This window comes from Bombina bombina, chromosome 2 (assembly GCF_027579735.1).
Source record: "Bombina bombina isolate aBomBom1 chromosome 2, aBomBom1.pri, whole genome shotgun sequence".
Classification (NCBI taxonomy): Eukaryota; Metazoa; Chordata; class Amphibia; order Anura; family Bombinatoridae; genus Bombina; species Bombina bombina.
In genome coordinates, this window is record NC_069500.1 from 824,424,151 (window position 1) to 824,450,720 (window position 26,570).

Here is a 26,570-nt window from a genome sequence, read left to right on the forward strand (position 1 = left end):
AGCAGCTAGATAGTCTGAAATTAACAGAGTGCAGTTAAAATAAACACAAAGCCCCTATTTATTTGTTTATTTTAACTGCATCTTGGATGACGTCACTTAAAGGAACTGTCATTCAGTAAGAAGACTCCGGATGAAGAGGATGTTCCGCGTCGGATGTCTTGAAGATGGAGCTGCTCCGCTTCGGATGGATGAAGACTTCTGCCCGTCTGGAGAACCACTTCACCCGGCTTGGATGAAGACTTCTCCCGGCTTCGTTGAGGACTTCGGCCCAGTTGGATGAAGACTTCTACCGCTTCCTTGAGGATAGATGTCCGGTCTTCAGAACAGTAAGTCGATCTTCAGGGGGTTAGTGTTAGGTTTTTTTAAGGGTGTATTGGGTGGGTTTTATTTTTTAGATTAGGGTTTGGGCCGCAAAAGAGCTAACTGCCCTTTTAAGGGCAATGCCCATCCAAATGCCCTTTTCAGGGCAATGGGGAGCTTAGGGTTTTTTAGATAGTATTTTATTTGGGGGGTTGGTTGTGTGGGTGGTGGGTTTTACTGTTGGGGGGGGTTGTTTGTATTTTTTTTTACAGGTAAAAGAGCTGATTCTTTCTGGCAATGCCCTGCAAAAGGCCCTTTTAAGGGCTATTGATAGTTTAGTTTAGGCTAGAGTTTTTTTTATTTTGGGGGGGGGGCTTTTTTATTTTGATAGGGCTATTAGATTAGGTGTAATTAGTTTAAAGATCTGTAATTTGTTTTTTATTTTCTGTAATTTAGTGGGGTATTTTTGTGATTTAGCTAATTTAATTTAATTTATTTAATTGTAGTGTAGTGTTAGGTGTTATTTTAACTTAGGCTAGGTTTTATTTTACAGGTAAATTTGTATTTATTTTAGCTAGGTAGTTAGTAAATAGTTAATAACTATTTAGTAACTATTCTACCTAGTTAAAATAAATACAAACTTGCCTGTAAAATAAAAATAAACCCTAAGCTATATACAATGTAACTATTAGTTATATTGTAGCAAGCTTAGGGTTTATTTTATAGGTAAGTATTTAGTTTTAAATAGAAATAATTTAAGTAATAATATTAATTTTTATTTAGATTTATTTAAATTATATTTAAGTTAGGGGGTGTTAGGGTTAGACTTAGGTTTAGGGGTTAATACATTTAGTATAGTGGCGGCGACGTTGGGGGTGACAGATTAGGGGTTAATAAATGTAGGTAGGTGGCGGCGATGTTAGGGATGGTAGATTAGTTGTTAATAATTTTAAACTAATGTTTGCGAGGCGGGAGTGCGGCGGTTTAGGGGTTAATATGTTTATTATAGTGGCGGCGATGTCCGGAGCAGTAGATTAGGGGTTAATAAGTGTAGGTAGGTGGGGACGATGTTGGGGGTGGCAGATTAGGGGTTAATAAAAATAATATAGGTGTCGGCGATGTTGGGGGCAGCAGATTAGGGGTTACTAAGTATAATGTAGGTGGTGGCAATGTCCGGAGATGCAGATTAGGGGTTAATAAATATAATGCAGGTGTTGGCGATGTCGGGGGCAGCAGATTAGGGGTTAATAAGTGTAAGATTAGGGGTGTTTAGACTCAGGGTTCATGTTAGGGTGTTAGGTGTAAACATAAAATGTGTTTCTCCATAGGAATCAATGGGTCTGCGTTAATGAGTTATACGCTGCTTTTATGCAGGTGTTAGACTTTTTCTCAGCCGGCTCTCCCCGTTGATACTTATGGGGAAATCGTGCACGAGCACATACAAACAGCTCACCGCTGACTTAAGCAGCGCTGGTATTGAAGTGAAGAGTGGAGCAAAATTTTGCTCTACGCTCACTTTTTGTCTTTTAACGCCAGGTTTGTAAAAACCCGTAATACCAGCGCTGCAGGTAAGTGAGCAGTGAGAAACAACTGCTCGTTAGCACTGCATATCCTCTAACGCAAAACTCATAATCTCACCGTATGTTATTATGGAGTAAAAAGAAAAATGCAATAGAGGTTACCATGATCCAGGAATCCCTAAGACAAAGCATATGATTTCTATGTTGAGTTTCATAGGTTCAAATTCCATGCAACACATCTATTTTGTATTTATTTGAATTAAAATAGGACTTATTGTGTATATTTAAAGAGAGAAAGATAGTTTACTTACTATGTCATCTATCAAGTCTCTAAGTGCTCGAACAAGCAAAATACAAAGTAGTGGTATCAGGAACACAATCCAATTGAAAGTGGATATTTGTGGAATACACTGCAATAGAAAAGCAAATAAATCATCTTAGTGCTAAACTAGGTACTGATGCAAAATTAAATTAGAACATGTATAGGAGACTCATTTAGAAAACCTTGACAAAATTAAATAATATAAAGTTACAAAAAAAGAAAAAGAAAATGGTTTAGCGGATAAGAGCGCCCTTATATACAAATCCAGAATGTAAAAAAATACATATAGCAATCAGAATAATGCAATAATGGTCGACTAGATTATGAGTTTTGCGTTATGAGTGAAAAAGCAGCGTTATGGGTTATATGGGCTAGATTGTAAGTTCCCACGGGAATAGGGCCCTCAATCCCTCCTGTATGTGTTTGAAAATGTTGTCCTGTATCTTACAAGTCTTGTATTGTTTTATTTAAATGAATTGTATCCATGGACAGCGCTGCGGAATATGTTGGCGCTTAATAAATAAAGTATAATAATAATAATAAAATAATATAACGCTGCTTTTTCACTACCGCTGCTATTACGAGTCTTGTCAAAAAAGATGTACCGCACACTTTTTTGGCCGTAATGCAAATTAACTTACGCAATTGGCGTAAAGTCTTTTTTCAATGGGACTTCCATAGCGCCAATATTACAAGCTTTTTCTGAGAGGCCAAAAAGTGAGCGGTACAGCCTATACCGCAAGATTCGTAACGCAATCTAAAGTCAGTAGTTATGAGTTTTATGCTACAAAGCTCAAACTAAAGTGCTCAAAAGTACACTAACACCCATAAACTACCTATTAACCCCTAAACCGAGGCCCTCCCGCATCGCAAACACTAAAATAAAATTATTAACCCCTAATCTGCTGCTCCGGACATCGCCGCCACTATAATAAACATATTAACCCCTAAATCGCCATACTACTGCATCACAGACACTAGTTAAATATTATTAACCCCTAATCAGCCGCCCCTAACATCGCCGCCACCTACCTACCAACATCGCTGCCACTATACTAAATTTATTAACCCCTAAACCTAAGTCTAACTGTAACCCTAACACCCCCTAACTTAAATATAATTAAAATAAATCTAAATAAAACCTACTATCATTACCTAAATAATTCCTTTTTAAAACTAAATAAATACTTACCTATAAAATAAACCCTAAGCTATCTACAATATAACTAATAGTTACATTGTAGTTAGCTTAGGTGTTAATTTTATTTCACAGCTAAGTTTGTATTTATTTTAACTAGGTAGAATAGTTAGTAAATAGTTATTAACTATTTACTAGCTACCTAGCTAAAATAAATACAAATTTACCAGTAAGATAAAACCTAACCTGAGTTACACTAACACCTAACCTTACACTACAATTAAATAAATTACATTAATTAAATACAATTACCTAAATTACAAAATAAAACAAAACACTAAATTACACAAAATAAAAAAAGAAATCATAAGATATTTAAACTAATTACACCTAATCTAATAGCCCTATCAAAATACAAAAAGCCACCCCCCCAAAAAAAAACCTTGCCTAAACTAAACTACCAATAACCTTTAGCGAGGCATTTCCCCAAAGAAATCAGCTCTTTTACCTGTAAAATAAAATACAAACAACCCACAACAGTAAAACTCATGACCCACACAACCAAACCCCCAAATAAAAACCTAACTAAGAAAACCTAAGCTCCCCATTGCCCTGAAAAGGGCATTTGTATGGGCATTACCCTTAAAAGGGCATTTAGCGCTTTTTCAAGTGCCCAACCCCTAATCTAAAAATAAAACCCACCCAATAAACCCTTACAAAAGCCTAACACTAAACCCCGATGATCCACTTACAGTTTTAAAGACTGGACATCCATCCTCAACGAAGCCCGGACAAGTCTTCATTCAAGCGGCAAAATGTCCTCAACGAAGCCGGGAGAAGTCTTCATCCAAGCCAGCAGAAGTGGTCCTCCAGGCGGGCAGAAGTCTTCTGTCAGGGTTTTTTCCCTGTTGTGTTTGCCATGTGCTGCTGGCAGCCATTTTACTCACCTCTCTTCCTGACTATGGTGCATTGTGGGGGATGCTGCTCAATTCCTGCACTTCCTTTTATGGCCAGACGGTGTGCATCATCAGGATGCAGTCTCAGAATTGTGATGTCATCACTTATTATTTAATGGGCCTCTATTCAGTATGCTTTGCCTTTGCATTGTCTCAGACCTGTTTGTGAGAGTTCCTGTGTATTACCTGGCTGCCTGACGTCCTTCCTGGTTCCTGATCCCTGGCTTGTTCCTGACTCTGCTGTTTTCCTTGTTCCTGATTCCGGCTCGTCTGACTATTCGCTTTGGCTCCTGACTCGGCTCGTCTGACTACCAGCTCTGGTTTTGATTCCTGGCTTGTTATTTGACTTGTGGACTTTTTATTATTTTTTGCTATTAATAAAGGTGTGATTATTTTTGCACTTCTCGTCTCATTCTGATTCCTGGCACCCTGACATTACACAAAGGCCATGAATCCTGATGGTGCTAATGATCCACCTTTACCTGTCATCATTTCCAGGATGGATGTACAGGATCACCGCTTGGATCAATTTGCGCAAACCCTGCTGACTCGCACTGCACATTTGGACTAAAGTGTCCCACAGGTTATGGCTGCTCCTGTTTCCGCTGCTGCACCTATGCCTACCAGGAGCATGTCCGGTTCTGCACCTCTACCTCAGCGATATGGAGGCAATCCTATTCAGTGCAGATGGTTTTTGAACCAGGTGGGCATTTACTTTGAGATGTTACCTCAGGCATTTCCCTCTGACAGAGCTAAGGTGGGATTTCTCATCTCGTTACTCTCTGACACAGCTCTTGCCTGGGCTAATCCCTTGTGGGAGACTAATAAACCTGTGATTTCAAATTACCCTGAATTTGTGGCCTCCTTTCGAAGGGTATTTGATGTTCCGGCTCGCTCCTCCTCTGCTGCTAAACGACTCATGTCCATTCAGCAAGGTACAAGATCTGTTGCTCTGTATGCTATTGAGTTCCGTACGCTTGCTGCAGAGGTAGGTTGGAACAATGAAGCCCTTGTTGCCGCCTTCTTTCATGGGCTCTCTGATGCTATTAAAGACGAAGTTGCTGCCAGAGATTTACCAGAGGATCTCGAGGCATTGGTGTAATTTTTGATCCTAATTGACATCAGACTCAGAGAGAGGCCCTCTTTCAAGGAGTGCTTGCAGAAGCCTCCTGTTCCGTTGTCTCCTATGTGTGCAATCCCACCCATGCCTCCCTCACCTCCCATGCCTCCTGGTCCCGAGTCACCAGGTACTGCTGAGCCGATGCAGCTGGGATTCACACATCTCTCCGCGGCGGAGAGGGCCTTTAGGAGGAGGGAGGGGCTCTGCCTCTATTGTGGGTTACAGGGCAACCTTTTGAAGTCTTGTCCTACACAGCCGGGAAACGCTCACACCTAAGGTCCTGTCGGGGGCAGACCTTGGGTGGTTTATTCTCGTCCCCGGAACCGCTTAAGGAGAAACCTTTGGTCACAGTTGTCCTTTCATGGGTGGACTCCTCCATAGTCACCCAGGCTCTTGTTGACTTCGGTGCTGCAGGCTATTTCATTGACAGTGCTTTTGTATCAAAGCACTCCATTCCTGTTTTGCCTCGGTCCGTTCCGCTTGCTATTGAGGCCATTGATGGCAGGCCCCTTCAGCCCGCACTCGTTACTCACGAAACTGCTCCATTGTCCATGGCTGTTGGGGCTCTCCATTTTGAAACCCTCCAGTTCCAGGTGATGATAAACTCTCCACATTTTCCAGTTGTTCTGGGTTATCCCTGGCTCCAAAAACACAATCCCAGTCTTGACTGGCGCAGGTCCGAAATTTTGTCGTGGTCCCCGCAATGTATTTCCACTTGTCTTCGGAAACCAGTTAAACTCTTGTGCACTTCTTCGGTTTCTCAATTGCCAGAGGAGTACCGAGAGTTCCTAGATGTGTTTGACAAGGTGCGTGCCGGTACGTTGCCTCATCACCGGTCTTACGATTGTGCCACAGACCTGCAACCCGGAGCCATTCCTCCTCAGGGCCGGGTGTACCCTCTGTCTGTTGCAGAGAATTGTGCTATGGAGGAGTATGTTGCCGATGCTCTGTCACGGGGGATCATCTGCAAATCCTGCTCTCATGCAGGGGCTGGCTTCTTCTTTGTGAAGAAAAAGGGTGGCGAGTTAAGACCATGTATCGATTATAGAGGTCTTAATCGTCTTACCATTAAGAATGCTTACCCTATTCCGCTTATTACGGAACTCTTTGACCGCCTTAAGGGAGCTACGGTCTTTACTAAACTTAATTTGAGAGGAGCGTACAATCTAATTAGGATTAAGGAGGGCCACGAATGGAAAACAGCATTTAACACCAGGAGCGGGCATTATGAGTATCTTGTAATGCCCTTTGGCCTATGTAATGCTCCTGCTGTTTTTCAGGAATTTATTAATGATGACCTACGAGATATGTTGCAACAGTGTGTTGTGGTGTACTTAGACGACATCCTCATACACTCACCTACACTTGAGGCTCATCGTTCTGATGTTACACGGGTTCTTCAGAGACTACGTGAGAACGGCCTGTTTTGTAAACTCGAGAAATATGAGTTCCATCAGACTCAGGTAACCTTCCTAGGTTATGTTATCTCCGTTGCAGGGTTCTCCATGGATCCTAACAAGTTATGTGCAGTTCTGCAGTGGCCTCGCCCAGTTGGTCTTCGGTCTATTCAATGTTTTTTTGGGTTCGCCAATTACTATAGAAAGTTTATTAAAAACTTTTCTTCCTTGGTCAAACCTATCACAGACATGACCCGTAAAGAGAATGACCCACTGCATTGGTCACCTACTGCCATTAAGGCCTTTGATAGTCTTAAGACTGCCTTTGCTGCCGCTCCAGTTCTGGCTCATCCTAATCCTGTCCTGCCTTTCGTTCTTGAGGTCGATGCGTCTGATACTGGACTCGAGTAGGTGCCCTCTTGTCTCAACGTCCTACACCTGATGGTTCCTTGCATCCGTGTGGTTTCTTCTCTAAGAAATTGTCTCCAGCGGAGTGCAATTATGAAATTGGTGACAGAGAATTACTGGCCATAATTTTGGCACTTAAGGAATAGAGGCATCTTCTCGAGGGTACTAGCGTGCCAGTGCTCATTCTTACTGACCACAAGAATTTAACTTATCTATCTGAAGCAAAACGTTTGTTGCCCCGACAGGCCAGATGGGCGCTATTTTTGTCTCAGTTTAATTATGTGGTCTCCTACCTGCCTGGTAGTAAGAATGTTAGGGCTGATGCCCTCTCTCGACAATTTTCACCTCTGTCCAAGGAGGAGTCTGTACCTACTCCTGTTATACCTCCTGACCATATTTTGGCTACCATTCATACTAATTTGACTTCTCCCTTGGGGGAGGAGATCCTGGCTGCACAAACCAATGCACCACCTGAGAAACCTAGTGGTAAGTGTTTTGTTCCTGAGAATCTTCGAACTAAACTTTTGCACACTTACTAGTATCCTAAAGCCACAGGTCACCCAAATAAGAACTAAATGATTTGGTCTGTCACTCGACAATTCTGGTGGCCAGGTCTTCGTTCTGATGTTGCTGCGTATGTTGCCTCCTGCTCAGTTTGTGCACAGAATAAGACTCCTTGACGTCTTCCTGTGGGTCTTCTTCAACCTATTGCTAATAGTGAGCGTCCTTGGACACATCTTTCCATGGACTTCATTGTCGAGCTCCCTGTTTCCAATGGCAATACTGTTATCCTTATGGTGGTTGACAGTTTTTCTAAAATGTCACATTGCATTCCCTTGATGAAGCTGCCTACAGCTCAGGAGCTTGCTTCAATTTTTGCCCGGGAAGTCTTCCATTTACATGGGTTACCCAAGCAGATAGTGTGGGACCGGGGTAGCCGGTTTGTATCCAGATTTTGGCGTTCCTTTTGTGCTCAAATGGGGATCCAGCTTTCCTTCTCCTCGGCATATCACCCTCAATCCAATTGGGCTGCCGAACGGTCTAATCAAGCTCTGGAACAGTTCCTCTGTTGCTATGTCTCAGATCACCACAATAATTGGTCTGAATGGTTACCTTGGGCAGAGTTTGCTCATAATAGTGCTATTAATGCTTACTCCAAGATATCCCCATTCATGGCGAATAATGGGTTTCAACCATCATTGTTGCCCGATTCATTCATGTCTCAGGTTATTCCGGCTTTGGAGGAGCATCTCCGGCAACTCCCTTCCACGTGGGTGCAGATTCAGGATTGCCTTCATCGTTCTATGCAGCGCCAAAAGTTCCAGGCTGATCGTAGGCGTCTGCCCGCACCTTCCTACCAGGTTGGTTAGAAAGTTTGGCTGTCCTCCCGCAACTTGAACCTTCGTGCGCCTTCCAATAACTTGGCTCCTCGTTATGTTGGTCCTTTTCGAATACTCCGACGGGTTAATCCTGTGGCCTACGCTCTTGACCTTCCCCCTGCTATGCGCATCTCTAACGTTTTTCATGTCTCCCTCTTGAAACCATTGGGTTGTAGTCGGTTTACCACTGTGATCCCTCGTCCCCATCCTATCTTTGTTGACAACCATGAGGAGTATGAGGTCAGCAGCATTATTGACTCTCGTATGTCCAGGGGCCATGTACAGTATTTGGTTCACTGGAGAGGCTACGGTCCGGTGGAGCGTTCTTGGGTTCCCTCCTCTGATGTTCATGCTCCCGCCCTCCTCCGTGCCTTCCATGCCGTTTCCCCAATAAGCCTTTTGTCCTCCTGCAGGGGAGGGGTCATTGAGGGGAGGGTACTGTCAGGGTTTTTTCCCTGTTGTGTTTGCCATGTGCTGCTGGCAGCCATTTTACTCACCTCTCTTCCTGACTATGGTGCATTGTGGGGGATGCTGCTCAATTCCTGCACTTCCTTTTCTGGCCAGGTGTGCATCATCCATGTGAGACAGGATGCAGTCTCAGAATTGTGATGTCATCACTTATTATTTAAAGGGCATCTATTCAGTATGCTTTGCCTTTGCGTTGTCTCAGACCTGTTTGTGAGAGTTCCTGTGTATTACCTGGCTGCCTGACGTCCTTCCTGGTTCCTGATCCCTGGTTTGTTCCTGACTCTGCTGTTTTCCTTGTTCCTGATTCCGGCTCATCTGACTATTTGCTTTGGCTCCTGACTCGGCTCGTCTGACTACAAGCTCTGGTTTTGATTCCTGGCTTGTTATTTGACTTGTGGACTTTTTATTATTTTTTGCTATTAATAAAAGTGTGATTATTTTTGCACTTCTCGTCTCAGTCTGATTCCTTGCACCCTGACAGTCTTCATCCAAATGGCATCTTCTATCTTCATCCATCCGGCGCGGAGCGGCTCCATCCTTAAGACATCCGGAGCGGAGCATCCTCTTCAATCAAAGTCTTCTTCCAGAATGAAGGTTCCTTTAAATGACGTCATCCAAGATGGTGTCCCTTGAATTCTGATTGGCTGATAGAATTCTATCAGCCAATCGGAATTAAAGGTGAAAAAATCCTATGGCTGATGCAATCAGCCATTAGGATAGAGCTTCAATCCTACTGGCTGATCCAATCAGCCAATAGGATTGAGCTTGCATTCTATTGGCTGATTGGAACAGCCAATAGAATACAAGCTCAATCCTATTGGCTGATTACATCAGCCAATAGGATTTTTTTCACCTTTAATTCTGATTGGCTGATAGAATTCTATCAGCCAATCGGAATTCAAGGGACGCCATCTTGGATGACGTCATTTAAAGGAACCTTCATTCTGCAAGAAGACTTCGATTGAAGAGGATGCTCCACTCCGGATGTTTTGAAGATGGAACCGCTCTGCGCCGGATGGATGAAGATAAAAGATGCTGTCTGGATGAAGGCTTCTGCCCGTCTGGAGGACCACTTCTGCTGGCTTGGATGAAGACTTCACTCAGCTTTGTTGAGGACTTTTTGCCGCTTGGATGAAGACTTCTCCCAGCTTCGTTAAGGATGGATGTCCGGTCTTCAAAACTGTAAGTGGATCTTCAGGGTTTAGTGTTAGGCTTTTTTAAGGGTTTATTGAGTGGATTTTATTTTTAGATTAGGGCTTTTGGGCTGAAAAAGAGCTAAATGCCCTTTTAAGGGCAATGCCCATACAAATGCCCCTTTCAGGGCATGGGGGAGCTTAGGTTTTTTTAGTTAGGTTTATATTTGGGGGGGTTGGTTGTGTGGGTGGTGGGTTTTATTGTTGGGGGGTTTGTATTTTATTTTACAGGTAAAAGAGCTGATTTCTTTGGGGCAATGCCCCGCAAAAGGCTATTTTAAGGGCTATTGGTAGTTTAGTTTAGGGTAGGGGGCTTTTTTATTTTGGGGGGCTTTTTTTATTTTGATAGGGCTATTAGATTAGGTGTAATTAGTTTAAATATCTGATAATTTATTTTTTTATTTTGTCCAATTTAGTGTTTTTTTTTTTGTAATTTAGGTAACGCCGGGTTTTTATAAACCTGTAATACCAGCGCTGTAGAGAAGTGAGCGGTGACAATAACGTGCAAGTTAGCACTGTGCCCCTCATAATGCAAAACTCGTAATCTAGCCGGGTGTTTCTTATTAGGCTGTTATCGTCTCAGTAGATTAATTGAAATGTGTATAATAAAGACAGTGCCACAAATAGAAACAAAACAATCTAACGGCTAGATTTAGAGTTTTGTCGGTAACAACCCGCGTAGCTAACGCTGGTTTTTTTTCCCCCGCACCTTTTAAATACCGCTGGTATTTAGAGTTCACAGAATGGCTGCGTTAGGCTCCAAAAAAGGAGCGTAGAGCATAATTTACCGCCACTGCAACTCTCAATACCAGCGGTGCTTACGGACGCAGCCAGCTTCAAAAACGTGCTTGTGCACGATTCCCCCATAGGAAACAATGGGGCAGTTTGAGCTGAAAAAAAACCACCTGCAAAAAAGCAGCGTTCAGCTCCTAACGCAGCCCCATTGTTTCCTATGGGGAAACACTCCCTAAGTCTGCACCTAAAACTCTAACATGAACCCCGAGTCTAAACACCCCTAACCTTACACTTATTAACCCCTAATATGCCACCCCCGCTATCGCTGACACCTGCATATTTTTTTAACCCCTAATCTGCCGCTCCGTACACCACCGCAACCTACATTATACCTATGTACCCCTAATCTGCTGCCCCTAACACCGCCGACCCCTATATTATATTTATTAACCCCTAATATGCCCCCCACAATGTCGCTGCCAGCTACCTACAATAATTAACTCCTAATCTGCCGACCGGACCTCACCGCTACTATAATAGATGTTAAATATAATTTAAATCTAACAAAATAAATTAACTCTTATTAAATAAATTATTCCTATTTAAAGCTAAATACTTACCTGTAAAATAAACCCTAATATAGCTACAATATAAATAATAATTATATTGTAGCTATTTTTAGGATTAATATTTATTTTACAAGCAACTTTGTATTTATTTTAACCAGGTACAATAGCTATTAAATAGTTAATAACTATTTAATAGCTACCTAGTTAAAATAGTTACAAAATTACCTGTAAAATAAATCCTAACCTAAGTTACAATTAAACCTAACACTACACTATCAATAAATAAATTACATACAAATCCCTACAAATAAATACAATTAAATAAACTAACTAAAGTACAAAAAATAAAAAAAAGAACTAAGTTACAAAAAATAAAAAAATAATTTACAAACATAAAAATATTACAACAATTTTAAGCTAATTACACCTACTCTAAGCCCCCTAATAAAATAACAAAGCCCCCCAAAATAAAAAATGCCCTACCCTATTCTAAAATTAAAATTGAAAAGCTCTTTTACCTTACCAGCCCTTAAAAGGGCCTTTTGCGGGGCATGCCCCAAAGAATTCTGATCTTTTGCCTGTAAAAAAAAACATATAATACCCCCCCCCCAACATTACAACCCACCACCCACATACCCCTAATCTAACCCAAACCCCCCTTAAATAAACCTAACACTAAGCCCCTGAAAATCTCCCTACCTTGTCTTCACCACGCCGGATATCACCGATCCGTCCAGGCTCCGAAGTCTTCATCCAAGCCCAAGCAGGGGCTGAAGATGTCCATGATCCGGCTGAAGTCTTGGCCCAAGCGGGGGCTGAAGAGGTCCATGATCCGGCTGAAGTCTTGGCGAAAGCGGGGGCTGAAGATGTCCATGATCCGGCTGAAGTCTTGGCCCAAGCGGGGGCTGAAGAGGTCCATGATCCGGCTGAAGTCTTGATCCAAGCGGGAGCTGAATAGGTCCATGATCCGGCTGAAGTCTTCTATCAAGCAGCATCTTCAATATTCTTTCTTCCGGATCCATCTTCATCCTGCCGACGCGGAACATCCAGCCTGGCCGACGACTTCCCGACGAATGACGGTTCCTTTAAGGGATGTCATCCAAAATGGCGTCGCTCAAATTCCGATTGGCTCATAGGATTCTACCAGCCAATTGGAATTAAGGTAGGAAAATTCTGATTGGCTGATGGAATCAGCCAATCATATTTAAGTTCAATACGATTGGCTGATCCAATCTGCCAATCGGATTGAACTTGAATCTGATTGGCTGATTCCATCAGCCAATCGGAATTTGAGGGACGCCATCTTGGATGACGTCATTTAAAGGAACCGTCATTCGGCGAGTAGGCGTCGGTAGAAGAGGATGGATCTGCGTCGGCTGGAAGAAGATGGCTCCGGAAGAAAGAAGATTGAAGATGCCGCTTGATAGAAGACTTCAGCCCGATGATGGACCTCTTCAGCCGGATGATGGATGTCTTCAGCCCCCGCTTGGATCAAGACTTCAGCCCAATGATGAACTTCTTCAGCCGGATGATGGATGTCTTCAGCCCCCGCTTGGATCAAGACTTCAGCCCAATGATGGACTTCTTCAGCCGGAGATGATGGATGTCTTCAGCCCCCGCTTGGGCTTGGATGAAGATTTAGGAGCCTCCTCTGGACCGATCGGTGATACCCGGCGTGGTGAAGATAAGGTAGGATGATCTTCAGGGGCTTAGTGTTAGGTTTATTTAAGGGGGGTTTGGGTTAGATTAGGGGTATGTGGGTGGTGGGTTGTAATGTTGGGGGGTAGGGCATTTTTTATTTTGGGGGGCTTTGTTATTTTATTAGGGGGCTTAGAGTAGGTGTAATTAGCTTAAAATTGCTGTAATATTTTTCTAATGTTTGTAAATTATTTTATTATTTTTTGTACTTTAGTTAGTTTATTTATTTGTATTTATTTGTAGGTATTTTATATAATTAATTTATTGATAGTGTAGTGTTAGGTTTAATTGTAGATAATTGTAGGTATTTTATTTAATTAATTTATTGATAGTGTAGTGTTAGGTTTAATTGTAACTTAGGTTAGGATTTATTTTAAAGGTAATTTTGTAATTATTTTAACTAGGTAGCTATTAAATAGTTATTAACTATTTAATAGCTATTGTACCTGGTTAAAATAAATACAAAGTTGCCTGTAAAATAAATATAAATCCTAAAATAGCTACAATATAATTATAATTTATATTGTAGCTATATTAGGGTTTATTTTACAGGTAAGTATTTAGCTTTAATTAGGATTAATTTATTTAATAAGAGTTAATTTATTTAGTTAGATAAAAATTATATTTAATTTAGGGGGGTGTTAGTGTTAGGGTTAGATTTAGCTTTAGGGGTTAATAAATTTAATAGAGTAGCGGTGAGGTCCGGTTGGCAGATTAGGGGTTAATACTTGAAGTTAGGTGTCGGTGATGTTAGGGAGGGCAGATTAGGGGTTAATACTATTTATTATAGGGTTAGTGAGGCGGATTAGGGGTTAATAACTTTATTATAGTAGCGGAGAGGTCCGGTTGGCAGATTAGGGGTTAATAATTGTAGGTAAGGTAGCAGCGACGTTGGGGGTGGCAGATTAGGGGTTAATAAATATAATATAGGGTCGGTAGGGGCAGCAGATTAGGGGTACATAAGTATAACATAGGTGGTGGCGGTGTGCGGTCGGCAGATTAGGGGTTAAAACATTTTAATAGGGTGGCGGCAATGTGGGGAGGCCTCGGTTTAGGGGTACATAGGTAGTTTATGGGTGTTAGTGTACTTTAGAGCAAAGTAGTTAAGAGCTTTATGAACCGGCGTTAGCCCAGAAAGCTTTTAACTCCTGGCTTTTCTCTGCGGCTGGAGTTTTGTCGTTAGATTTCTAACGCTCACTTCAGCCAAGACTCTAAATACCAGCGTTAGAAAGATCCCATTGAAAAGATAGGATACGCAAATGGTGTAGGGGGATCTGCGGTATGGAAAAGTCGGGGCTGGAAAGTGAGCGTTAGACCCTTACCTACATGACTCTAAATACCAGCGGTAGCCCAAAACCAGCGTTAGGAGCCTCTAACGCTGGTTTTGACGGCTAACGCCAAACTCTAGATCTAGCCGTAAGTAAATAAACAGTAAATTTATTTACTGTATAAAAATGCAATAAAACCACTGAGTTTGTATAATACAGGGTGTGTAAATCAATCTGTATCACGTTAAAAGTTCATACATATAAAACAATTAAATCAATAAAACACAAAATGAGGTCCACATTCCACTATGCATCACAGGGCTCCTCCCCCTTCCTCAGGTGCAAATAAAACTTGCAGATTTAATTTATCAACAAGAGATAATCATAATTTTTACAAACAATTTGATAAATTCCACTTTAAAATGCATTATTTTAAGTGGATTTAGCTATTCAATTATATATTTTTAGAGATTGTTCCAATACAAAAGTTACCTAGATTTAATTGATAATTAATTTTAAGAAACTGTAGAAGTCATACTATAACATGATGAATTGTGACAATAAAACATTATTTCCAAAAACATTTTTCCTAAATCATGGAATAATGGATAAAGAAGTGTTATTATTTGTGGTGGACCTTAAAGGGACACTGAACCCAAAAAGTTTCTTTCGTGATTCGTGAGCATGCAATTTTAAGCAACTTTCTAATTTACTCCTATTATCAATGTTTCTTTGTTCTCTTGCTATCTTTATTTGAAAAAGATGGCATCTAAGCTTAGGAGCCAGCAAATTGTTGATTCAGAACCATGGACAACACTTGTTTATTGGTGCTGTCCAATCAGCAAGGACAACCCAGGTTGTTCCCCAAAAATGGGCAGGCATCTAAACTTACATTATTGCTTTTCAAATAAAGATGCCAAGAGAATGAAGAAAATTTGATAATGGGAGTAAATTAGAAAGTTGCTTAAAATTGCCCGTTCTATCTGAATCACAAAAGAAAAAATTTGGGTTCAGTGTCCCTTTAAGTAACAAATTATCTACCTAAAGAAGCAAAAGAGTGACAATGGAGGTGTTGTAAACTTTACTGGGGCGGATCGGAGGCTGATTCAGTCACTGTAAGATCTGACAAGCAGCGGGTGGAGGAGAGATTATGCAGAGCCGCCCGCCATCTTTACCACGAGGTCTATCAACCAAAAGGCAAAGGGAGACTCTGCAAAGGGAGGCTCGCTATTAGAACCGGATTCCAGATCCTACCCGATCATACAAGTAAGCGGCACTGTGCCGGGCTGATTATGGGACAAATAGTTTGAAGGGTGGTTGAAAAGATTGGCGGCTCTTAACCTGCATGGCACAGCTACTAATGGCTCCGGTACAGGGGTATTCTAAGTAAACGGCGAAGTGTCGACTAAGCACAATAGCTACCACCAGCTGTGAAATATAGCCTCCTGATGGTGACAGGTTATATAGAAACTATGTTGTCTGGCTGCCTTAGCTCATATACAAAAGACTGACAATAACGAGTCATAAAGGCAAGGGGATGACAAGAGCTTAATGGCACATTTTACAATTACACATGGCTCTGAACTTAATAACAGTTAGTAAAAGAAGAAGTTTTAATCTAACACACGGCAAATATGTGCAGAAGGATATGAAAACTATGCTGCTAATGTTGTACGATTAGGATGCTGAGGTGAAAATCTCTTCACAAACTACCATATTAATACACTATAGGCAGAGCCATCTTTTAACACAGCTAATAACTTGAAAGCCTACTATTGAGATGCTCTGAGGCCTGACCTATATCTGCACATGTAATCCACAGTAAGGGATACTGAAATAGCTACAAGTACATGTAACCTATCACAAGCAAAGGAAACAAGCTCCAAGGAAAGTAAAATCCCATCATTATTAGTTTACCACAGACAACGCCATGCTAAATAAATAATCAACAAATATAGATTGACCTCTAGGCGGGTGCAGGGTAGACATACATCACAAGCACAACTGGTGATATATGGGACCAAATAACACAACAAAATAAAAATAAATATATGCTAGTATCCCTAACTTAAAACTACTATTATTTCTCTCCAAAGACGAACATTTAACGGCTGACATGACAGCAAGAAAACAAACTAAATCCTCTCAAGGACTTAAAACACCAACAGCTACCATGTTCTTTAAACTTGTACGAGAAAAGGTTATAGAAACAATTAGCAATGCTGCAGAAGAGAAAATAGACTCTGAAACAGACTCACAGTTTACTGAGGATGACTCTATACCTGCCACTAAAGCTGACCTTAGGTCATTGGTATACAAAGAGAGAAGCGCTCTACCAGGAACGAACAACAGCTCAGTGGCTTGTTCTATGGCGATTTACCACCCGGAAGCAGCCTCTTTAAGACCAGTGTGCTTTTCACAGAAGAAAACTTTCCTGAAGTATATCAGTCTGATCCCGCCAAGTAAGGTTAGTCCAGCCCCGAAATACCAGGCAATTCTCCTCTGAACAAGGAACATGACAACCCCAGACGATCGTTTTGGCCTCCTATGGGCCTCGTCAGTGAGGTGCAGCCATATTCCTCTAAGCACACTGGGCAAGGAGTCCACGTCTGGTTTCCCCCATCACCCATAGGGAGACTTCCCCAGGGTCATAATAATTTGCATACAAAGAGAGAAGCGCTCTACCAGGAACGAACAACAGCTCAGTGGCTTGTTCTATGGCGATTTACCACCCGGAAGCAGCCTCTTTAAGACCAGTGTACTTTTCACAGAAGAAAACTTTCCTGAAGTATATCAGTCTGATCCCGCCAAGTAAGGTCAGTCCAGCCCCGAAATACCAGGCAATTCTCCTCTGAACAAGGAACATGACAACCCCAGACGATCGTTGCGGCCTCCTATGGGCCTCATCAGTGAGGTGCAGCCATATTCCTCTAAGCACACTGGGCAAGGAGTCCACGTCTGGTTTCCCCCATCACCCATATGGAGACTTCCCCAGGGTCATAATAATCTGCATACAAAGAGAGAAACGCTCTACCAGGAACGAACAACAGCTCAGTGGCTTGTTCTATGGCGATTTACCACCTGGAAGCAGCCTCTTTAAGACCAGTGTCAAGTAAGGTCAGTCCAGCCCCGAAATACCAGGCAATTCTCCTCTGAACAAGGAACATGACAACCCCAGATGATCGTTGCCAAGTAAGGTCAGTCCAGCCCCAAAATACCAGGCAATTCTCCTCTGAACAAGGAACATGACAACCCCAGACGATCGTTAAGGTCAGGTCATTGCTTAGGTCATTGGTATCTAAACAAGACATTGATAAGAACTTTAATAAACTTTGGGAAAAATTTGATGCATTCCAAAGCACTGTGACTAATAGTCTGACAGAAATAAAACAAGACGTCACGGAACTAGGCTCTAGAGTGGCGGCTTTGGAGGAGGTTGAAACTTCAGTAACAGAAGAGCTCACAAGTGTTAACCAACAACTTATCGCACAACAGCAAAAGGTTACTGAAATGCAAGATAAATTAGAAGATCTTGAAAACAGAAGCCGTAGATGTAATCTAAGATTAAAAGGGATACCGGAATCTGTTGCGGCAGATGAATTGAGCATTTATTTACATCAACTCTTTTTCAGGCCATCACAGTCGAGGTAAATGAAGAGAAATTTCAATTAGAAAGAGCACACAGAGCACTGCGACCCAAGCCAAAGGAAGAAGCCCCAACTAGAGACGTGCTGGTCAAATTCTTTAGATTTCAGGAAAAGGAGGAAATCCTTGCAGTGGCTAGGAAGAACCCTACGTTTAAATTCCAAGGATCAGTAATCCAATTTTATCAAGACCTCTGTGTCAAAACGCTACAGAGGAGAAGCGGTCTGAGACCTCTCACCACACTCTTGAGGAAACATCAAATCAGATATAGGTGGGGATTCCCTTTCAACTTAAACATTCTGCACAATGGCAGATCTATGAGTCTTAGAGAGCCGGCAGAGATCCCAGCAATCTGCAATCAATTACATTTGGAGACGCCGGAATTACCACAAATGAAGCAAATGGAGGACACAACACAGCAATCATCTGGGTCTAGTCAACCACGAAAGCAAAGGTGGACAAAAGTCACGAAGAAGAAAGCCAAGACATGAGGTTCCTGCTTTGTATACGCCCTGGTGGTCAATTGACTGTGGCGGTACTGGAGATACAAATCTTGGAGATCGAGAAATGAAGGTTTTGAATGCCATCTACTGATATAGATGGCTTAGGGACAGGTCTGTTTGTAGAAGAAACAAAGCATGAACACTTTCTATGCCCAACGTTAACCTTTTAGCAGTGGGAGTATACAAACACCCATAAAGTGGATAGAACAAAGGGGGGGGGGGAGGGAGGGACCGGGAGGCTTTTTCATTTTTTATGTTTTACTTCTACATATAGTTAACAAATGTAGGAGATACCTGTTTTTCATTATTTTTAATGTTTTCACTCACTGTTGTACAGATATTATGCTGAAAATACTTTGTAACTTGACTGTTCTTGCTTTTGTTTTTGTTCTGTTACATTACTTATCCTGCTCATGCGGAATTCCTAGAAAAGGAGGTACCTATTTGAAGTTTCTAAAGAAGGCTGTAATGGAGGTAGTGGAGGCGGATCCGGGGAGGAGAGCCCCAAGCTTCAAATAGTAAGTAATGACTACTGACATTCGTTTAGTTTCGCATAATGTTAGAGGCCTCAATACAGACCTTAAAATACGGACGGCGTTGACCCAGTATTTGAGAATAAAAGCTAATATAATATTCCTACAGGAGACACACTTCACCAAAGAAGTAGTTCCGAAATATTGGTTGAGATGCTTTACTCAACACTATCACTCAGCAACAGACAAAAAGAAAAGGGGGGTATCAATTCTTATACACCAATCCCTAGGATTCGTAGTAGAGGAAATGATTAGAGATCCAGAAGGGAGGTTTTTAATAGTAAGGGGGAGGCAGCAGGATAAACAAATTGTCCTATGCAACATCTATGCACCCAATGAGACACAAATATCTTTTTTCACGCACATTTCCTATCTGCTAACCCAGTGGTCACAAGACAGGATCCTGTTAGGTGGTGATTTTAATATAGAAATGTATAAACACCAGGAGTACAGACCAGACCAAATTGACCCAAAAACAATTAAGACACAACTCTATGGTTAAAAAAATAAAGGATCTTTCTGTCTCACAACATTCTAGACTCCTGGGACACTTTATATGGGAAAACGTTAGACTACACTTATTATTCTTACGCCCATAAAACATACTCAAAGTTAGACTATGTTTATTTGAGCCAGATTTGGATTCCTGACCTGACATCCTCCACCATTCACGCTTGTGCTTGGTCAGACCACTCCATAGTTCAAGTAAACATAAGGGAAACATTCCAGGTTAGCACAGCACGTTCCTGGAACTATGACCCTTATGTCCTACAGCAACCAGGCATACATGACTCTATCTTACAAGCTATGTCAGAATATTGGGCATTAAATATGGGTTCCACCTCCAACCCGATTAACACTTGGGCAGCACACAAGCCTTTTATTAGAGGGTTACTCATTAAAGAAAAGGCGGCCCTAACCAAGGCTAACAGAAACCAGATAGACTCTCTACAAGCTCAAATAGATACCCTTACTAGACTACACCAACAGGGCCAATCAGCGACAGTGTTTCAAGAACTACAGGCAAAGAGAATAGAATTATCAACGATTATGAATAGGGCGTCTCAGAGCAGCTCACAAGCTGAAAGCACATTATTTTCTCTATTCTAATAAGCCAGATAAGTATTGAGCACACAAGCTCAGAGAACAGACAAAGTCCTTTTCCATACCAGTCTTGCAGAAGAATGATGGTACATGTACCGCGAATCCACAGGAAATAGCTGATAGCTATGCTCAATATTATGCCCATCTTTATGATGGGGAAAAAACAATGCAGAATGACCGGACAAGACAGATATTACATAAATTTCTAGATGACGCTAAACTAACACCAATAGATAAAACAATCAGGGATGAATTGAATGCGAAGGTGTCAGCCAGGGAGGTCCTGATAGCCATTAAAGAACTTAAGCCGGGAAAAGCGGCAGGCCCGGACGGGTTTCCGGGTGAATATTACCAACTTTTTAAATCGACTCTAACCCCACATGTAACACTTTGCAACAACATTCTACAAGGTAGGGAAATCCCAAAATAAATTTTGCAAGCTAAGATAGTGGTGATCCCTAAGCCAGGAAGGAATACAAAATTATGCCAAAACTATAGGCCCATATCCTTAACCAATCAAGATATAAAGATTTTTGCTAAGATTCTGGCAAATAGACTCAAAACACATCTACCGACCTTGGTCCACCCGGACCAGGTGGGGTTCATTTTAGGAAGAGAGGCCCCTGATAATATAAGGCGCACAATCTCCCTGGTTGACTATCTGAATAAGACGCGAACGCCTTCTCTGGTCCTGTCTCTGGACGCGGAGAAGGCGTTCGATAGAATAGACTGGGATTTTATGTTTGAGGTTTGAAGCAAGCTGGGATTTCAGGGTCAATTTGTTCAAGCTATAAAAAGCATATATTCTAACCCCACAGCGCACATCAGAGCGGCAAGCTACCAATCTAAAAGGATCGATATCCGGAATGGGACAAGACAAGGTTGCCCCTTGTCGCCACTTTTATTTGCTCTCTGCATAGAGCCCTTAGCAGCGGTGATTCGTTTAACCCCAGAAGTTCATGGAGTCTTGATAGGTAGAGAGGAATTTAAAATATCTTTATTTGCAGATGACATCCTTCTCACCCTGACCAAACCAATGGAGTCCCTACCTCATTTGTATCGTATCCTACAAGATTATGCTGACATCTCAGGGTATAAGGTCAATCAGGAAAAATGTGAGGCGCTATCTATTGCCTTTCCTGCCCATACTAAAAAGATCATCAAAACCATTTTTTTGTTTGAATGGGCTAAAGAAGCAATTAAATACCTAGGGGTTCGGATGTCAAGTGATATCTCAGAATTATATAGATTAAATTATGTTCCTTTGTACAAGGTAATTAGAAAAGAGATTAAAACTTGGAAAGCTGGAGGTTTCTCTTGGTATGGCCGATTGTCGGCAATCAAAATGAAAGTTCTCCCTAGGCTATTATACTTTTTTTGGTCTTTACCGATTAGGATCCCATTACTAGAACTAAACAAACTTCAGACAGATCTGATCAGGTGTATAAGGGGTAGCAAGAAAGCTAGAATACCCTCACAAGTATTAATACAACATAAACAATTAGGAGGGGTGGGGGTGCCAAATTTGCTTAATTATTATCAAGCAGCGAGATTAGCACAGAAGATATCCTATGGGAACACCCGAAGGATATACTTAAATTGACAAAGGCCTCGAAAATAGCAGGAGAGATGATGTCAATGTGGCACTCGCTGTCCACTACTCTAAAGCTATTACCATCAGACTCACTAATGAGGCCATTACGGACACTGATGGGCCCAGATTTTCATGGACTAATTGGTAAATGGGCAAATAAGGGTCTCTATAGGCTACAGATTTTCTCCACAAAGGAAAATTAGCTACACACCAACAAATACAAGAAAAAATACTGCCAGATAAATTACATTGGTTCCTATATCTACAGATCGCATCAACCATCTCTAAGGTCTTACCCCAACATCCCAGACAGAACTTGACGACATTAGAAAAACTTTGTAGTACTGATTCTCTACATAAAAAATTAATCTCTACCCTATACATAACACTACAGACAGCCAAATACACTTCTAAATCTCTCCTAATGGAAAAGTGGGAACAAGATACTAATATAACATATTCCAAAGTAGAATGGGAAGAGATCTTTCATAGCTCAGGTAAGGGTATGATCAGTGCAGATTTTAAAGAATACTGCATTAAGACTGTTTTTAGGTGGTACCTTACTCCAATGATCACATCACACTACACTCAAAACGACAGTAAAAATTGCTACAGAGGCTGTGAGGAGGCAGGAACATATATTCATATGTGGTGGGAATGCACTCAGGTACAACAGATATGGGTTAACTTATCTAAATTGTTGAGTGAGGTGATCTCAGAAAATATTACCCTGACAAAGACTCAAGCTTTGTTAAATGAACATATAAAACCCTTTAACTCAGCCACAAACACATTCATACACATTTTATGTACTAGGATATGTGTGGCGCATTACTGGAAGGTAGGGATACCCTCATGGGGAGAGGTAATGGGGAAAATTAAGACAATATACAAGCTATCTGAATCAGTTTCATTTATACAAGCCAACCATGAACAATTTTTAAAAGTCTGGAACTATTGGATTTTAAGCGGATACTAATCAGACATAGAATGAGAGGCTAGGCCCACTACCACTTTAGATCTAGGACAGGAACTGAAATATATAGGGGGTTAAGACACGACAACCGACTGTAGAAACCTATAAGTGTCTGGAGGAAATGAGGTTCTCTCCTCGGATCGGCGATAGGTGATAAGAAAGAACAGGCAAGTTGATGTTTGATGCTACATTGAGTGTGGGAGGGGGGGGGGGTTATTGTTTATTGTTACAGTTTAATGGGGGAGGGAAAGAGGGAAAAGTTTTAAGAAAACACAACAAAGCGGTACGGAGAGGAAGGGGATGCCACGGAAAATTTCATGTCTTCTGTTAATGATCTGCTGCATTCCCCAATCCTTGTCGCTATTAATGATTGTATTTTAAATCACACTGTTAGATTCTGCTGGTCTAAATAACCAATCACTAGCTGCTCAATTGGAAGACCCATCTACTTTCAAACTCTGATTATTAAACCATAACACCTATAATAGACTCTTAACTGATGGACTTTTATCAAAAAGAAAAAGAGACAATGATATTTAAATGAAAAATGTACAAGGTGTGATGTACTCTTTATATGTTTTGCAATAAAAATTATTTCAACTAAGTAACAAATGATAAATTATATTATCTTGTACTGCAGATTTTTGTACATTTATTTGCTAAATGAGTATAGGTATTGCAGGTAGGGTAATGTTAATTTGCAATTGCAGTTTTACAAGCTAAAATATGGTGTAACAATTACAAATTTGATATTAAAAGAAATATAGTTATAACAACTTAGGGATAGTTGTGTTTAAAATAAATAATGAAAGTGTATTGTAACTATACATTATTAACCAAATGACATTACAGTTTAGTATTTAATATCCCATAACTTGTGTTTAATCATTATTGTTAGTGTGTCACCTGTTGTACATGCCAGTCAAAATCCAAACAATGACAGTATTTTCTAATAATTGTTTTAATGCATTGGAATGACCTCAGTAGGGTTACTCACTTTTTTTAGATAGTAAGGGAGACAAAGGAATCAACAAATTTAATGGAGGACAAATTAAACACTTTATTTTATAATTTGATACAGTTTGGTACAACAACATTCTTTATACAAATCATTTTCATTCACACAGTCTATCTTAATACATTAAACAGCTTTCTGCAAATCTGTGAGTTCTATTTCTCATTTAAAGGGACATTCTCGTCAAAATTGAAATGCATATAGATCAGTCCACAGCCCCTGTGCCTTCCCAGCTGGATAGACTGGCATCCGTAGTCACAATCTCCCAGGACGGTCTCAAGAAGCACGTGCCTTGATACAGGTGATCTTGACAGAGCCACCAAGAGAGCGAGTCTCCCGACAGGCTGTCCAGTACTATCTGTTGTGACAGATCGGAATGGTCACCATTCCATTTTCTCAGCATGCATAGCTGTTAAGGTCTGAGATGGAATCTGGCAAAGGGAATGATGTCCATACAAGACACCATGAGTCCAATCACCTCCATACACTGGGCCACTGAAGGTCTCAAAGAGGCCTGGGGGGCAGGACATGTTAGCTTGCAATGTCTCTAATCTGTTAGAAAGATCTTCATGGACCCAAAGTCTATAACTGTGCCCAGGAAATTCACTCTGGTATTTGGAGTAAGAGAACTCTTTTCCAAGTTTATATTCCATCCATGTGACAGAAGAAGACTAAGAAGAAATTCTGAGTGATCCCTTGCTAAATGAAAAGATGGTGCCTGTATCAAGATATCGTCCAGGTAGGGAGCTACTGCTATACCTCGGGTTCTGGCAACCGCTAGAAGAGCCCCTAGACCCTTCGTAAATATCCTTGGAGCAGTAGCTAAGCCAAACAAAAGTTCTATGTACTGGAAGTGTTGATCCACAGGGAACATTTCTAGTTCCTGAGGTTCGCCTTTCTGGATCAGAGCATGAAGGTATGCATCCTTCAGATCTATGGTGGTCAAACTGTCCTTCCTGAACCAGGGGAAGGATTCATCTTATTGTCTCCATCTTGAAGGAGGGGACACTTAGAAATTTGTTTAGGCACTTCAAGTCCAGAATTGGACAAAAGGTTCCCTCCTTTTTGGGAACCACAAAGAGTTTTAAATAGAACCCCAGACCTCTTTATGATGTAGGTACCGGGACAATTACTCCTAAGGAGACTAGATTCTGTACGCAATCTAAAAAGGCTGTCCTCTTCTCTGGCCTTGTAGACAGTCTGGAGAGTAGGAATCGGCCCCTGGGCAGATGAGATTTGAATCCTATCCGGTATCCCTGAGATATGACCTCCAGAACCCAAGGATCATAAACATCCTGAAACCAAGCATCTGAGAAAAGCAACAATCTGCCCCCTACTTTATCCGATCCTGTACCGCCCTTTCATGGCGATTTGTTATTGGCGGGCTTCTTTGTCTGTTTGGTCTTGTTCCAGGACTGAGCATGCTTCCAAGTGCTCTTGGGCAGCTTGGGTTTGGATGAAGATTGAGATAGTTGGGATTTGTTTGAACGAAAGGAATGAAAATTAGATGACTGCCGTCCCTTAGGTCTGTTGTTCTTATCCTGAGGTAGGAAGGCACCTTTCCCTCCAGTAACCGTAGAGATGATGGAGTCCAGACCTGGTCCAAATAAGATCTTCCCTTTGAAAGGAAGAGAAAGGAGTCTGGATTTAGAAGTCATATCCGCAGACTAAGACTTCAACCAGAGAGCCCGATGGACTAGGACCACAAAATCTAAATCCTTAGCATTCAGGCATATAATCTGCATATTTGCGTCACACATGAAAGAATTAGCTACTCTTAAAGCTTTAATTCTCTCCTGAATATCCTCAACGGGAGATTCCACCTCGATAAGTTCTGACAGGGAGTCGCACCAGTAGATGGCGGCCGCAGCCACCGCTGCCGCCGGTTGAAATAAAAATCCTGAATGTTGGAACGTTCTTCATAGGAAAGTTAAAAATGTATAAAGAGAGTAGTGTACACAGATATACCCCACACCCTTAGGGGGCACTACCTGATATGTGCAAAACCAAAAAACAATATCAAAATAAAATCACAATTGAGATATAAGTATATAGAACAACATTCAGCATTAGCAGATAGTGTTACCAAAAAAAGTCCATAAAAAACAGTTAATGGCAATGATCCAGATGAAAGGTGCAGCTCTCTGTCAAAGGACGGCCATCCTGATATTCAGTGTCTGCAGAAATAGAAACACAGAGGCGCCACCATGGCCTAGTACAACCAGAGCATATGTAAATAGACGCAAATAGATGTATATACTCACAAACAAAAAGCACCCAACGGTTCCAGTCTGCCTCAATAGCACCATTGGGGGCTTTTTGTTTGTGATTATATACATCTATTTGCGTCTATTTACATATGCTCTGGTTGTACTAGGCCATGGTGGTGCCTCTGTGTTTCTATTTCTTCATAGGAAAGTTTCCAACTTCTTATCCATGGATTCTCTAAAGGAAGAGCTATCCTCAAGAGGGATAGTAGTATGCTTAGCTAGCGTCGAAATGGCATCATCCACCTTAGGGATGGAGCCCCACAGCTCTAATTGAGAGTCAGGGACCGGGAAGAATTTTTTAAAAGTAGTTAGGGTAGAAAGGGTAGTAATCTCTCGCTTCACAGAATCCTGAGAGGTTGATGGCTCAGAGGGACTAATAGCGCTAAGTTTAATAGCAGATTTAGTTCCCTTCTTAGACTTTAAAATAGTACCATAGCAATTGGAACAAAATTGAGCATG

At 41.3% G+C, this 26,570-nt stretch overlaps 1 protein-coding gene across 1 annotated transcript in view; it reads right to left on the reverse strand.

Annotated features, from left to right (window-relative positions):
- The window catches only part of LOC128647319 (phospholipid-transporting ATPase IC-like), a 304,249-nt gene that overhangs the window by 265,497 nt on the left and 12,182 nt on the right, over positions 1 to 26,570 (reverse strand). The window contains exon 3 of the mRNA XM_053700103.1: positions 2,132 to 2,230. Coding sequence (XP_053556078.1) covers positions 2,132 to 2,230 — 99 coding nt within the window. The remainder of the gene's footprint in view (positions 1 to 2,131; positions 2,231 to 26,570) is intronic.